Source organism: Hemitrygon akajei, chromosome 25 (genome assembly GCF_048418815.1).
Source record: "Hemitrygon akajei chromosome 25, sHemAka1.3, whole genome shotgun sequence".
NCBI lineage: Eukaryota > Metazoa > Chordata > Chondrichthyes > Myliobatiformes > Dasyatidae > Hemitrygon > Hemitrygon akajei.
This window is the reverse complement of record NC_133148.1, coordinates 2,921,623-2,937,612: the sequence shown is the minus strand read 5'-3', so window position 1 is coordinate 2,937,612 and position 15,990 is coordinate 2,921,623. Positions and strand designations below refer to the sequence as shown.

General features: G+C 51.1%; 2 protein-coding genes across 2 annotated transcripts in view; one reads left to right on the top strand and one right to left on the bottom strand.

Moving 5' to 3' along the window:
• LOC140716331 (leukotriene B4 receptor 1-like) overlaps positions 1-2,667 on the bottom strand; it is a 129,098-nt gene extending 126,431 nt beyond the window's left edge. The window contains exon 1 of the mRNA XM_073028945.1: positions 2,519-2,667. Coding sequence (XP_072885046.1) covers positions 2,519-2,521 — 3 coding nt within the window. The 5' untranslated portion in view covers positions 2,522-2,667. The remainder of the gene's footprint in view (positions 1-2,518) is intronic.
• A 5,218-nt stretch (positions 2,668-7,885) lies between these two features.
• Positions 7,886-15,990, top strand: part of LOC140716329 (adenylate cyclase type 2-like) — a 66,434-nt gene continuing 58,329 nt past the window's right edge. The window contains 2 exon segments of the mRNA XM_073028941.1: positions 7,886-8,058; positions 15,642-15,798. The gene's annotated coding sequence lies outside the window, so the exon portion shown is untranslated.

Below are 15,990 nucleotides of genomic sequence, written 5' to 3'. Positions count from 1 at the left end.
GTTATGGGCTGAGTGCGGGTCGGTGGGACTAGGTGAGAGTAAGCATTCAGCACAGACTAGAAGGGCCGAGATGGCCTGTTTCTGTGCTGTAGTTATTATATTATAAATTGATGTTCATGCCATCAGGCTGGAGGGATTGAATGTGAGCTGCTGCTCCTTCAAGCGAAGAGTGGCGTCATCATGACAGAAGAGAAAATCATTTACCGACTTCTTGGGTCAGGAATGGGGATAGGAATTAAAGCGGATGGCCATCAGAAAATTCCACTTTTCAGGAATGGAGCAGAGATGCTCGTCAAAGCAGTGCCCCAAATTACGTCAGATGCCGCCAATGTAGAGGAGACAGAATCAGGAGCACCAGATACAGGTGACGACCCCGACAGATTGGCAGGTGAAGGACCGGAAGGACAGGGAGGGGGTGAACGGACAGGTGAAGCATTTCTCTTGCTTGTTGTGCCAGTGATATGTGCCAGGAGGGAGATTACTGGCAAGGGATGAATGGACAAGGGAATGGGGGGGGGGGGGTGTGCAATCCATGCAGAAAGCAGAGAGTGGAGGAGAGGTAAAGATGAGTTTGCTGATAGCATCCCAATGAAGATGGCAGGAGTTGGAAAAAAATGATGCTTTGGAACCAGAGGGTCAAGGGGTGAGGACAAGAGGAACTCTGTTCCTGTTAAGGCAGCGGGAAGATGGGGCGAGTGCAGATGTCTGTTAAATGGCGGAAAGGTGATTGAGGAATGGGAAGCCTCAACCTGGAAATGAAGACACTGAGCTAAGGGAATTGGATCTTTACGGGACACAGGGTGGAACAGGTATAGCCACGATAGCCATGGGAATCAGTAGGTTTATAAAACATATTGGTAGACAGTTGTCTCCAGAAATGAAGGCAGAGAGATTGAGAAAGGGGAGAAGGGTGCTAGAAATGGACCTAGTGAATTTAAGAGCTTGGTGGAAAGTGGAGGCAAAGTTGATGAAACTGACAAGCTCAGCAAGGGTGCATGAAGCAGCACCGATGCATCGTCAGTGTAGCACAGGAAGAGTTGGGGAACAATATCAGGGAAGGCTTGCAACATGAACTTCTCTATGTAGCCAACGAAAAAGCAGGTATAGCTGGGGTCCACGTGAGTGTCCATACCTACCCCTCAATTCCAGAGACAGTGGGAGGAGCCAACAGAGAAATTGTTGAGGTTAAGGACCATTTCTGCCAGGTGGAAGAGGGTAGTGGTGGAGGGGAACTGGCCGGCTCTAGTGTCAAGAAAGACGTGGGAAGTTTTAAGGCCTTCTTAATGGGGGATCAGAAGTGTATAAGGGTGGGACATGCTTAGCGGAAATGAGGTGGTGAGGGCCAGGGAGATGTAAGTTGTTGAGATCAAGAGCATGTGAAATGTCACAGATGTAGGTGGAAAGGGATTGAACCCAGAGGTATAGAATGGAGTGGAGGTATGCAGATATGAGTTCAATGGGGCAAGAGCAGGCAGAAACAGTGGGCCTACCCAGGCAGTCAGGATTGTGGATTTTGAATAGGAAATCGAAATGAACAGTGAGTAAGCAGAAGATGAGGTTGGTGGCAATGGATGGGAGTTCTCCAGAGTTCATGAGGTTTGTGATGGTGCAAGAGGCAGTGGCCTGAAGGTCTGGAGTGGGATCCTTTTAAAGTACAAGGAGTTGTCCGAGAGTTGCTGCCTGGCCTCAGCAAGGTAGAGGTCAGTCCACTACTCGAAAACTGCACCCACTTTGTCTCTGGGTTTGGTAGTGAGGTTGGGATTGGTGCAGAGAGAGCGGAGGGCAGTGCATTCAGAGGGCTCGAGATTCAATGAGGAGATTCAGTGCTGAAGTCGAGACGGTTGATGTCTCGTCAACAAAGATCCAAAGCAGGCAGAGAACCAGAGCGGGATGTCCAAGATGAGGAGGAGGGCTGGAGACGGGAGAAGGGGGTCGTGGTATGGTGTGGGGAATTCTTGCCAATAGTGTGGGCTCGGAGATGGAGGCGATGGAAGAAGAGCTCGGAGTCACAGTGGAAGTGGAATTCACTGAGGTGCAGGCGAAGGGAGGGCAAATGTAAAGCCCTCTCTGAGAACAGAGTGTACTGTCACTCTCTCTCACACACTGCCTCTCCCTGTCACCCAATCTCTCTCTCTCACACACACACAGTCTCTATTTCAGACACTAATATCTCTCATCCACACTATCTCTGTCACACGCAAACACACTCACTCACATTCCATCTCTCAAAGAAATAGGTCATTACGCGCGCGCGCGCGCACACACACACACACACACACACACACACACACACACACACACACACACACACACACACACACACACACACACACACACACACACACACACACACACACACACCCGCAGCATCCTACATCAACATCACTTCCCCACACTTCAGCATTATCCCCTGACCCACTGAAACCACCGCTTTCCCCGCCTCCCTCCCAGCAGTAAGATCTGAAGGTAGAGAAGATCTGATAAGACGGAGCAGGTTAAGGTTTCTGCATTCACTTACCATGGTACGGAGAGAAGTCCCAGGACACCGGGGTAGATACCAGTGTGTGCTGTGGTCACTCCAGGCAGGGCGGTGGTGGACTGGCAGGCGTCTGGAGCTGGGGACCAGGCAGAGCTATAGGCAGCAAAGGAGACGTCTGCTCCTGGGGTGGGGTTTACCTGCCCAGACCTGCAGACTGATCCTCACCACACCTTCCCCGCTTCCGTCTGCTTTCTTAACTCCCAGCGTACCGAGAGGCTCTCGTTACTGGGGGGGGGGGGGGGGGGGAGGAGATCACAATCAAAATTAAGTTTATTATCATTTTCACGGGTCAAGAAATTTGTTGTTGTCCAGCAACAGGGCTGTGCAAAGATATAAAATCATTATAAATTACAACATAAATAATTAGAGCAAATAAAAGAAATATTGAGGCAGTGTTCATGGGTTCATGAACTGTTTAGAAATCTGAGAGGACGAAGCTGTTCCTAAAAGGAGTCATCGGGCTCCTGTACATCCTCACTGATGGTAGGTACAAAAAGAAGGCATGTCTCAGACGGTGAGGGTTCCTAATGATGGATGTCACCTTTCGAAGACGTCCTCGATGGTTGAGGTTGAGCCGACAGTCCTCCGCAGTGTCTTGTGATCCTCTGCATTCGAGTCTCCATACCAAACATTGATGTGGACAGTCAGAGAGCTCTCCACGGTTCATCTGCGGGCATTTGCAAGAGTCTTTAGTGACATACTGTGCATTTTATTCAGTTATGGCAATACCGCAATCTACCGTTGTATTGAATTAATCTGTATGGACAGTATTCAAAAGAAGTTCTTCTCTCACTGTACCCCTGTATATGTGACAGTAATAAATGAAGTTACCAATCCCCTCAAACTCCTATTGAAGTATCAACATGTTGGACACAGGATAGACCCCCCGAGGTGCTGACTCCCAGGAACTTGAAGCTGCTCATCCTTTCCACTGCTGACACCCCAGTGAAGAATGGGGAGTGTTCTCCACCCCCCCCCCATCTCTCTTTAAGTTCACAATAAATTCTTTAGTCTTGCTGGCGTTGCGTACAAAGCTGCGTACTAAACCAGCTGACCTTTCTCATTCCTATATGCCTCCTCGTCACCATCTGAGCTTCTGCCAACAAACAGTTGTGTCATCGGCGAATTTATAGTTGGTGTTCGAGCTGTGCCTAGAAACACAGCCGAGAATGCAGGGGGAGTAGAGAGGTGAACGGGGAGGGAAAATAAATCAGCCATTGTTGTATAGGAAGCAAATGATCGGCAGAATGCTCTAATTCTGCTGTTACGTCTTGTGGTCCTCTGGCTAAACAGAACCTTGAGATGCAGCTCTGCTGATTATCAGTGAGGAGTAAATATCATTACCGATACACACTGGCAGTGGTCTCCCAATGAGGAACTCAGGGATCCAGTTCAAAAGGTGAGGGGGGGGCGGGTACAGGGGCTCAGATTTTGAAACTCGTTGATTAATGCTGAGGTTATGATCATGTTGAACACTGACCTGGAATCAGTAAACAGCGACCTGACGTAGATGTTGCTCTTGTCCAGAAGGTCCAAGGCTCAGTGATGAGGCTGTAAGATTGTTACTGCCGTAGACCTGTTGTGGTGGTAGGCAAATTTCAGCGAGTCCAGGTCCTGGCTTGGGCAGGAGTTAATGCCAGCCATGATCGATCTCGCAAAGCACGTGATCATCTGAGTGCTACTGGGCAATAGTTGTTGAGGCAGCTCATCCTGCTCCTCTAGGGCACTGGTATGATGCCCCTTTGAAGAGGAACCCTCTGACTGCAGTAGTAAGAAATTGAAGATGTCCTTGAACACTCTATTCAGTTGGTTAGCACGGGATTTCATACCTTGCATACACCATCAGGGTCTGACGCCTTGCGAGGAAAGATGTTCTGACATTGGCCTCCCAGACAGAGAAATGAGGGGGGGGGAAGATAAGGTGAGAAAGGGGGGTGAGTGAGAGGGGAGTGGGGAGGGGAGGGAGGTGGTGAGAGAGGAGGAGGGGAGGAGAGGGGGAGGTGGGGTGGGAGAGTGACGGAAAAAGGGTGAGGGGAAGGAGGAGCAGGGTGGAGAGGGAAGGGGTGGTAGAGGGATAGGGGGTGGAGCAGGGGAGAGGGAAGATGGAGAGAGGGGAAGGGGAGAAGTGGGGCAGAGAGAGGGGGACAGGGAAAAGGGGATGAGGGAACGTGGGAGGATTGAGGGAGAGGTAGGGGTTATGAGGTAAGAGGAGTGAGGGAGGGGCAGGGGATGAAGTGGAAACGTATGAGTGGGAGGGAGAGGAGGCAGGAGAATAGAATGGGAGAAAGAGGGAGAATTGAGGAGGCAAGGTGGGTGGGAGGTGGGGAGGCGAGAGGGGTTAGAGAGTGAGTTGAGAGAGGGAGAAATGAAGGGAGAGAGGGGTGGAGATATTTGAAGACGCACACACTTCACAGACACAAAGGAAGATACAGAAACACACACACACACACACACACACACACACACACACACACACACACACACACACACACACACACACACACACACACACACACACACACACACACACACACACACACACACACACACACACACTGAAGCTTCATCCACACTGTCCTGCGCACAGTCTCAAGGTCAGAAGCATCATTGGCATGTCCCAACAGACATCCGTGTTGAAGTGGCAGATTGAAATATTAGCCAATTTAAATCTGTGGAGGCAAGATATTATTCCCTGTTTCTGCACTGATCCCTCTAATTCAACCTCCTCATTTTCTTGCCCTTGTGTCCTGTGAGCTTGTTCTCACCCCTTCCCTCTGAGAAGCTCACTCACCGGGATAGCTCCTTTCCTTTGAGAGCTCCCTTTAACACCCCGCGCCCACCCCATTCCTTGCCTGAGGAACTTCGATAACTCCTTTCTGCCGAGCTCCCTCCTTCTGAATCAAGCAACTCCTTCTAACCTAATCCCTCACTCTCCTGTATCTGGGGATCTCCCTGAAACCCTCCGTCACCCTCCTGTACCTGGGGAATTCCATCCAACTTTCCTTTAATGAAGGCTCTCTCTCACCTCCTCCTGCTCATTTCTCTCTCTGAGAGGCTCCCTCCATTGCCCCCCTCAATCTTTCTGGCAAATTCCGTCCATCCCCTCCCTCAGCCTGCTGTGTCTCGGGAGTTCCCTCTAACCCCATTGATCTGAACTTCCCAGACGATTCCCAATCAGAGACAGGTGTCACCAAGGCTGATGGGACAGTTTTCGTGTTGCTTTTGCCGATGATGTTTGCACCCTCACTACCCAATAGGAGTAGTATCAGGAGACTGGAGGGTGGCAGGTGTTATTCCTTTGTTTTGGTAAAGGAGTAGGAGTAACTCTGGGAATTGTAGACCATTTTCTCTTACATTGGTGGTGGACAAATTATCGGGGAAGATTCTTAGAGATAAAACTTAAGGGCGTTTGGAGAAGCAGAGTCTGATTCGGAATAGTCAGCATGGTTTTGTGATGCCTTATTGATTGCTCGGAGAAAGTGACAAATCGAATTGATCAAGTGGATGTGGTGTACATGGACTTTAGTAAAGCATGTGGTGAAGTTTCCCATAGTAGGCTTATTCCGAAAGTCAGGACATAATGGGGTCCAGGGAAACTTGTCTGCCTAGATACAGAATTGGCCACAGAAGGCAGCGGATAGTTGTAGATGGAGAGTCAGTGGCCTGTGCTGTTCTTCAGGGATCTCTTCTAGGACCCCGGTTCATTGTGACTTTTATAAAGGACTCGGATGTGGGAATGGAAGGGTTGGCTATTAAACGTAGACGGCTCGAAGTTTGATGGAGTTGTGGATAGAGCAGATGGCTTTCCACAGGACATTGAGAAGGCGCAGAACAGCGCCGAGGAGCAGCAGTGGAGTGCAATCCGGAAAAATGATTCAGTTTGGAAGGTCAAACTTGAAAACGGAATATAGGGTTAATGGCAGAATTCTTCACAGTGTGGAGGAACGGAGGGATCTTGGGATCCCTCAAAGGTGCAGCGTAGTCTGGAGAGCTATGTGGGATTGATCTAAGAGGAGGCTAAGCGGTGGGCACAAAATCCTGGGTCGAAGGGCCTGTACTCATGTGTTCTATATTTTAATCCGTGTGGACTCGGGCATCGTCCGAAGCGCCAAGACCTCTCCGTCAGTCTCGTTCCTGTAGCGGGACCTGTCAGAAATCCCGAAAAATTTCCCACCCCCCTCCACCTCCCCTTCCTCTGCAGACACCCGCCCTCCTCCCGGCAACTCCTCCAGCTGGTTCCCCTCTCGCACCCAGTCTGTCTGCGATGGAGTTCGGACTGGATGACGGGCATTACGATGGAGTTTGGGAGGGTGTTGGTCACGTGGTCGTGTCTCCTGGCTGTGCAGTGTTACACAGACGCTTCAGTCTAACTTGGCCACACTAAACGAGTCCTATTTACCGTACTTGGCCCATATCCCGCTAAAGCAAGATTGGACGGCATAAAAAAGTTTGAAAACCCCTGATAAATTACGGTATCATTTAAACGCCGTAATCATAGCCGTCTCTACCACCTCCTCTGGCAGCTCGTTCCACACACCTCTGGTATCCTCTTGTTTTGAACTCTCCTACCCTGGGGAGAAGACGGTGACCGACCTCCTATCCTCTATGGTTTTATAAAACTCTGTAAGATCACCCTACAGCCTCCTTCGCTCCGGGGAAGACGGGCCCAGCCTGTCCAGTCTCTCCCCGTAACGCAAGACCTCCACCCTCCTGGACAATCTCCTCTGCGCTCTCTCTCTCTCTCTCTCTGTCTCTCTCTCTTCTGTCTCACACGCATCACAGACACATGATCTATATCTTTCGGTGTCCTTCTCTCTGTTCCTTCTCTCGCATTCGCTCTGTCGGTTATTTATCTCTCCCTTGTCCACCTCTCGTTTTCCCACATTGTTTATTTTCTATCTGACCTTCTTCTTCCCTATTTTTATTCTTCTTTTCTCTTATCCCATCAATCTATTCATGTTTGTCTTTATCTAGTTATCTGTGTTTACTCTCTCTCTCTCTAATCTCCCCTCCAAACATTTCTCCTTCCTGTACCATCTTTCCCAATCGCTCTCTCTCCCTCTTTCGTTTTTTCCCTGTTCTTTTCTAGTTTCAGACCAGAACTGCGCTCGCTAAATGATGTCCTGTCAATGCCTTGTACAGCTGCAATGTAATATCACAGCTCGCAGTGTCTTGTCCCGTGAAGGCAGGCGCGCCGAACGCCCTCTTCCACCACCCCCGGCGAGGACTGAAGGGAACTTCGCCACATATTGTTGACACATTTCCAGCGCTTCCCCCCTCGGTGGCCAGTTGCCCTTAGCAACTCGAGGAGAGCTCCAGGAAGTCCGGCGATAATTAGATCCCACCCAGTGTCGGTTCCATCAAATATTAAATCCCTCTCATTAGCTGGATTAGAGCGAGGTCGGGGGTACCCTCTCGACGGTGAGAACAGTATTGCTCGTCATCTCGAAGCGGGGTGGTAGATTCGGAGAGGGGAGCTGCGGTGGAAAGGACGAGAACGGAGCGGAGGAGATCGGAAGGTGAGGGGTTGGGGTGGGGAGAAACGGGGTGGAATTAGGGTCTGAGGCGCTCCTGGTTGGGCGGGAAGAGGGTCGGAAAAGGGAGATAGGGCAGGGGAGATCAAACCCACTCGAAACTGAGAGACGTCCATACCCCGGACGGTCCCACAATCCGCACAGATTTAAGTAATTGGGGGCAATGAGGGGTGAGTGAGAATGGGCTAAGGTGATTGCCAAGTGCACGAGGGGGCTAGAGGGGGCACCCCCAGACTGGAGCGTGAAGTGTGGGTAGTAGGATACGGGAGAGTGTGGGAGGGAGCTCCCCCCGATACAGAAGGGAGAATTTAGAGAGCTCCCCTAGATATTGGAGAGTGAGGGGGTCATTAGAGGGAACTTCACAAGGAGAGAGTGGGGGAGGGGTTGAGATGGAGCTCCCCTGGTACAGGAAAGGGTAAGAGGGAGCTCCACAAGGTGCAGAAGTGGTTCGAGTGTGCTTCCCAGATACAGGACAGTGAGGGAGGTGTTAGAGGGAGCTCCCAGACACAGGAGGGGAAGGAAGGGTTAGAAGGGAGGGTGAATGAGGGCGTTGGAGAGAGGTGCCCAGATAAAGGAGTGGGGAGGGAGTGGTAAGGAATGTTCGCATTCATTTCGAGGGAACGGGAATTTAAGAGTAAAGATGTGATGCTGAGGCTATATAAGGCATTGGTTAGTCCACAGTTGGAGTTGTGAGCAATTTTGGGCCTCTTATCAAGAGAAGATGTGCTGGCTTTGGAGAAGATCCAGAGGAGGTTCATAAGGATGACTCTGGGAATGAAAGGGTTAACGTGGGAGGAGGGTTTGATGGCTCTGGGCCTGTGCTTGCTGGAGTTTAGATGAACGAGGGGCATCTCACTGAAACCTATTGAATATTGAAAGGTCTAGACAGAGTGGATGTGGAGAGGATGGTTCCCGTAGTGGATAAGTCCAGGATCAGAGGGCACAGCTTCAGAATAGCGGGATGTCCATTTAGAAAGAGATGTTAAAATAAATAATTAGCTAGTGAATTCTTCGCCACGGACGGCTCTGGAGGTCAAGTCACTGAGTATATTTAAAGCGGAGGGTTGATTGGTTCTTGTTTAGTTAGGCCATCGAAGGTAACGGGGAGAACATAGGAGAATGGGATTGCGAGGGATAATAAGTTAGTCATGACGGAATAGGGGAGCAGGCTCCATGGGCCAAGTGCCTAATTCTGTTCCTGCGTCTTATTGTTTTCAGGTTAGAAGCTCCTCCCGAGGTAGGAATAGGGAGCTCCTCAGATATGGGAGTCGGGGGGCAGTTAGAGGGATCTCCCCAGACACATGGAGTACAATCAAGTCTCTGGCACTCAGAGTCCTGCAGACTGACACTGGGCCATCTGTCTCATCGCCTTACGAGGCCCCATGGGAGGCCGGCAGCACAGGCTGTGGAGAGCAGGAAATCCTCCTCCCTCACTGTGCTGGGCTCCTCCCTGTCACTGGAGGGTGTGAAGGAGGTAACATGACCTCTCCTTATGGGAGACTCCCGACTTGGGATCAGGGGTCACCCTGCAGCTTGACAGGAAGTAGCTAAGCCCAGCCCACCCTCCTGGGCAAGCTTCCAGACTTGGGGTCCGGCCTACCAGGCCTCATCCCGAAACAGACATCACAGGGAAGAATTAGGAGGAGAGGGAAGGTGTGGGTAGAGGAAGGTAGAAGTAGGAATTCCTCCCTCAGCTCCCCAACCCCACTCTCGTTTCATTGGAGGAGGTGCTGGTAAGTGCACAGGAGGATCCCATGTGTAGTATGCCCTGTTGCTTTGGTCCGAAAGATTTGCGAGGGGTGGGGGAGATGTGAAGCAGTCACAGCCAAAGTAAGGAAGAGCACAGGAATAGGCTGATGGGCCACAAGTTCCCACTCTGCCCCTCCCAACCATACCCCTCCCCCATTCTATCAGACCAGGAATGACCCTCTACCCCTGCCCCACCCTTCTGCATCAACCCCGTCTTCCTCCCTCCCCTTCACATCCCAAACTCACCGACCCACCTCCTTCCGAGGGAGAATGAATTCCGGAGATTCACCTCCCTCCAGGGAATTGGAGGACGGATGCAGAAGGAATCTCTCCCCATCTCTGCCTTGAATGGCCAACCACCTTATTCTGAGATGGTGACCCCTCTCCCTCCCCCCACCCCCAATCAGGGGGTTACCTGTGACCTCACACCCACCCAGTTGCACCATGGGTGGGTTTTCAATGAGATCCCCTCTTGTTCTTCCAAACCCCCGAGAGTACAGGTCCAGTCAGATTAATCTCTCCTCATGGGACAATTCCCCCACACCCCCCACTCCTGTCCCAGGAAATGATCTGGTGAACCTTCACCGTCTGTCACATAGGCCGGGAGGCCAGAGCTGTACACAATATCCCAGTTTGGCTATCCTCATGCAAGTAGCAAAGGCTTGACTTGGGGTCACTGCGGAGATGGTAGTGGGTGTAGAAGAGGTTCACGGGGATGCTGACTGGCTGGAGAGTGTGTGGCATGATGAGTGGTCAGGCTAACTTCGGTTGATTCTCTGGAGCTTCAGGGGCTGTGGGGAGACCTGTCAGAGGTTTATTAGACAGTCATTTTGCCCGGGGTGTAAACATCAAATCTACAGGGCATGGGTGAGAGGGGAAGGCTTACAGGAGGTGTGTGAGGCAACTTCCTTTTTACATGGAGAGAGGTGGGTGCCTGGAACAGGCTGCCAGGGGAGAAGATGGAAGCAGATACATTCGAGGTGATTAGGAGGCATTTAGATGGGCACACGGACGGACAGAGAGTGAAGGGATGGAGGTCAAAAGAGCATTGCAATCGGTACCAACAGGGCGGCCCCACGGGGCCTGTCCCAGTCTGTCCCGTTCCATGATCTGTGGTGTGCGGTGCTGGGATCTCAACAGAGCCAGCAGGATTCCTGTTGTACTCAGAAGCTGGCGAGTGAGGTGAGGACTTGGATGCTACTACCTGGCGTGGGGGGTTGATGGTGGTGAGTGGGCTGAGATAGATGGTGGTGAGGGAAAGGGAATGGGCAAAGTCATGGGTGAGGGGTTAGGCACTTTTGTAGAAAGTCTTGTCTTTGAAGCAGACACGGCAGAGGTGAAGGGGACCGAGAAACATGGAAGAGATGTTCAAATACTTAAGGCACATGGATCTTGGCCGACTGGATTCAGAACTAGCTTGCCTATGGAGGACAGTCAGTGCTGGTGGTGGTAGAGTGTTATTTTGGCTGGAAGGGGGTTATTCTTTAACTTCTAGTTTTTGATAGCTTGGGCCTCTCCTGATAGAACATAACAGCACAATGTTCTGCCAACTTTTAAAGCTACTTCAAGATCAATTTAACCCTTCCCTCCTACAATGTGTTGACATTGGAGAAGGTCCGGGGAGGGTCATGAGAATGATCCCAGGAATGAGAGGGTTAAAATATAAGGAGCATTTGATGGCTCTGGGCCTGTACTTGCTGGAGTTTAGAAGAATGAGGGGGGATCTCATTAAAACATACTGAATTGAAAAGCCTATATAGACTGGACAATAAGAAACTGTTTCCATTAGCGGGAGAGTCTAGGTCAAGAACCACAGCCTCAAAATAGAAGGATGTCCATTTAGATCAGTTGAGATGAATTTCTTTAGCCAGAGAGTGGTAATCTGTGGAGTTCATTACAGATGGCTGTGCAGGCTATCATTGGGTATATTTAAAGCAGAGATTGATAGGTTCTTGATTAGTAAGGTTACAAGGAGAAGGTAGGGGAATGGGGTTGAGAGGGAGAATAAATCAGCCATGGTCGAATGGTGGAGCAGTCAGAATATCGTTCACTGTACATCTGTAGAAATTTGCAAGAGTCTTTGGAGGGATGATGAGCAAGTTTGAAGATGAAATAAAGATTGGTGGAACTCTGTTACAGTGAGGGAAATTGTCAAAGGATTCAGCAGTATTCATACCAGCTGCAAACGTGTGTGGAAAAGTGGTAGATGAGGTTTCACTTGGGCAAGTATGAGAGCTGGTCCAATGGCAGGGGAAGATGTACAGTAAATGGAAGCATTAGTCTTGGACCGCAGGCCCATTGTTCCCTGAAGCTGACAATACATTAGACAAGTTAATGAGGAAGTCAGACAGCAAACTTGCCTTCATTGATTGAGGTACTAAGTACAAAAGTTGAGATGTCACATTGTAATTTTACAAAACTTTGGTCGAACTGCATCTGGAACACTGTATGCACTTCTGGTCACAGAAAGAATAAGCGGTTGTGCTGGAGAGAGTGCAGAGGAGGTTTTCTAGGTTGGTACTGGGACTGGGGGGGGAGTTATGGGTAGAGACGAGAAAGGGTGGGACTGTTCTCCCTGGAATGAAGGGGTGACCGATAGAAGTCTGCAAGGAGCATAGAGGCAGGAAATAGTTAGTGTGCTTTTCTCCAGTGGTAGGAAAATCAGAATCAAGTTCAAAAGCTGCAGGGTAATGTTGCAGCACAGTAATAACTGTGGTTAGATTAGTTCTGATCGCTTCATTATAGGAAGGAAGTGGAAGCTTTAGAAATGGTGCAGAACCGATTTACCAGGATGCTAAATGGATTAGAGAGCACGTCCCATGAAGAAAGGCTGAGCGAGCTGCTGCTTTTCTCTGAGTGCAGGAGGATGAGAGGTAACTTGATAGAGGGGTAAAAGACGGCAAGAGGCATAGAAAGGGCAGAGAGCCAGACCCTTTTGCTCAGGGTGGAAGTGACTCATACAACAGGGTCTTAATTTTGTGATTGGAGGAAAGTATACAGCGACGTCAGTGGTAAGTTCTTTACACAGAGGGTAGTAGGTGTGTGGAACACATAGCCAGGGTTGGTGGAAGAGGAAGACACCAGGGGCATTTAAGAAACTCTTGGATAAGCACATGGATGAAAGCAAAACAGAATGCTTTGTGGGAGGAAAGGGTTAGATGACCTTAGAGTAGGTTTAAAGTTTGGCACAGCATCATGGGCAGAAGGGCCTTCACAGTGTAGTAGTGATGAATGTTGTATGTTGTCGGAGGAGGTCGTTTTAAAGGGAAGGAAGGGGGATTTAAAGGGAATCTGAGCATTAAGCTCCACAAGCAGAGAGTGGCAGTTATGTGGAGCAAATTGCCAGCGTAAGTGGTACAGAGATGGTCACATGATAACACATTTGGACTGGTGTATGGATAGGAAAGATGCAGAGCAACATGGGCCAAACTTGAGGAGTGTGGATAAGTTGGATGGTCAGTCTTTTCTGACCCAGAGCAGAGGTCTAAATGTGGGGGTGGGGGGGGGTAAGTTAGGGGAAGGAGAGTTGGGATCTGAGGGGCGTTTCTCACACAGACAGTGGTTGATATCTGTGACGAGGTGCCAGAGGAAGTGATAGAATCAGAGATAGCCAAGAGGCATTTCAACGGCAACTTCACTCGGCACCCTGTAGGAGGACACTTTCATAATAGAGGCTAATGGGATCAGTGTAGACGGGTGGAGGTCCACAAGGACGAGATGGGATGAAGTGTCTGGTTCTGTGCTGGGCCTGTGACTGGCATGATTACGGATGGGAGGGCAGGAGAGTCAGGATGAGGGAGGGTAGTTGAGGTTGTGCTGGGAGCCAGTGAGTGTGGGTCAGTGGTTGTGGCCACAGCTGGATGTCACAGACTGGGGGGAACCAACAGGCAGCAGCGACCACAGGAGAGGAACAGGGAGTGTCAGGCTGTCCCATGATAAGAGAGTGGGAAGGTTGCAGACAGCAGGGGAGAAGTTACTGGCAGATGAGACGAGCAGCGTGAGAACAGGGTTTGTCAATCACAAGAGCTGGAGTTTGACAGTGTGGGTGGGCAGAAAGGGAGAAAAGGAGGTAGAGTGTAGAGGGAGAGTGGGAATCGGAAGAGAGAAAGAAGGACAGAAAGACACTGGGGTTAGAGATGGGAAGAGAGAGAGAGGGAGGTGGTGGGTAAGAATGGAGGGGTGGGGAGAGGGAGAAGGCAGGAGGCAGTAGAGGAGATGGGGAAGATGGGAAAAACAGGGAGAGGGGGTTGAGAGGAAGGGGAGTTAGGGGGTGAGGAGTAGGTGAGGGGATGGAGGGAAGAGTAGGGTAAGAGAGGAGGGAGAGAGCGAGGAGGGGAGAGCTGGGGAGCAGGAGAGAGGGGATTGAGAGGAGAGGGTGAGGAGGACATGAGAGCAGGAGGAGGGGAGGGCAAGAGAGGAGGGAGAGAGAGGTGGGTTGAGATGGGCAGAGAGAAGGGTTGAACAGTGAGGGAAGAGAGGGTGATGAGAGGAGGGAGGAGAGTGGGGTTGAGAAAAAGGAGACAGAGATGGGAATTGGGAGGAGGGAGAAATGAAAGGATGGAGGCAGTGAGGGGGTTGGAGAGAGGGTGAGGATTGTTTGAGGGAAGGGTAAGGAGGGAATGACTATGTAAGGGAAAAAGACAGAGGGACAGGGACAGGGACGGACACACACACACAGTGTGTGTGTGTGTGTGTGTGTGTGTGTGTGTGTGTGTGTGTGTGTGTGTGTGTGTGTGTGTGTGTGTGTGTGTGTGTGTGTGTGTGTGTGTGTGTGTGTGTGTGTGTGTGGAGCCCTCATCCTTCATAGAAGCAAAGGCCCTTCTCCAGTGGGACGGGTGAATCTGTTGTATCTGGTTTTTCCGGGCCCTGATCGATAGGAGCTGGTCTCATTAGCAGACGCCATTAGTGTGAGATCCTGGCAGTGCACCGAGGTCGCTAATGGCTCAGGAGAGCCTAGCTGCTGGCACAGATCCACACCTGCTGAATTATTGATCTCCCACTCGGGAGAGGGAGGGAGGGAGAGGGAGATGATGATGGAAGCAGGGGAGGGAGAGGGGAACAGTTCAAGGTAGAAAAGAAGAGGAAGGGAAGGGAGACAGAATGAGGAGGAGTGAGGAAGGAATGGAGGGGAGGGGGAGAGAGGAGGGGGAAGGAGGGGGGGAGAGAAGGGGAGAGAGAAGGAGGGAGGGAGGGAAGGAGGAGGAAAGAGGGGAAAAGGAGGGGAGAGGGGTCGGGGAGTAGAGAGATGGAAGAAGTGAAGGAGGGGTGAGATGGAGAAAGGGGAAGGACAGAGAGGGAGAGAAAGAGAGAATTAGAGAGAAGAGGGGAGGTGGAGTTGGAGAGAGGGAGGGCGGAGAAATGGATAGGCGAGAGGTAGAAAAGAGAGAGGGGGTTAGTGGGGTCACAGGGAGAGATGGGGAAAGGTATGGAAAGGCGGGGACAGAGAGAGAGGAGGATGGGAGCGAGCGAGAGAGAGAGAGAGGAGGGTAGAGATGAGAGAGGGTAAAGGCGGTAGCGACAAAGAGATAGAGGAAGTGCGAGATCGATAGAAAAAGAGGCGGAAGAGTGATTTCTGGGATCTTGCCGTGCCCGCCCAGGCTTGGCCTCCCTCCAACATTCGGGACATCTGCAGGTTGGGTGTGAGCGTGTCCGCGGGACGTCCGAAGAGGCTCGCCTGTCCCTGCGGCTCCCGGGGGCGGGAGCCAGACCTGACCATTTCCCGGTTAGAGGCTCACGCCTCTTGATCTTGAAATTGGTTCGGCGTAAGCCAGCCTGGTCCGACCCGACAAACAGGCTGTGCAACTCCACTTGTGTTGCAGGAGGAACAGATTTGTTCTTGTTTTACAATAAGAAGCGTCTTTGGATTCTGCTAATTCACCTGGAGGGAAAGGCCGCTCCGATTACCTGGGTGTCGTATCACGCCACCCGTCCCGACAGCCGGCCATCGATTTGCGGAGGTCTCCACACATTCACTAGGTAAGGAGCCGGTGGATAGCAGCGCCCCCAAAAGTTAAGGGAACTGCTCCGGGCAAGTTGTGATACGTCTGGAAATGAGGAAATGAGAGAGCGAACGAGGAAATAAGAGCGAACGAGGTAGAGAGAGGGGACTGGGGGGGGGGGGGCAAAGAGAGAGGGGAGGGCCAGAACGGGAGGGGTGAGTGAGAAAGA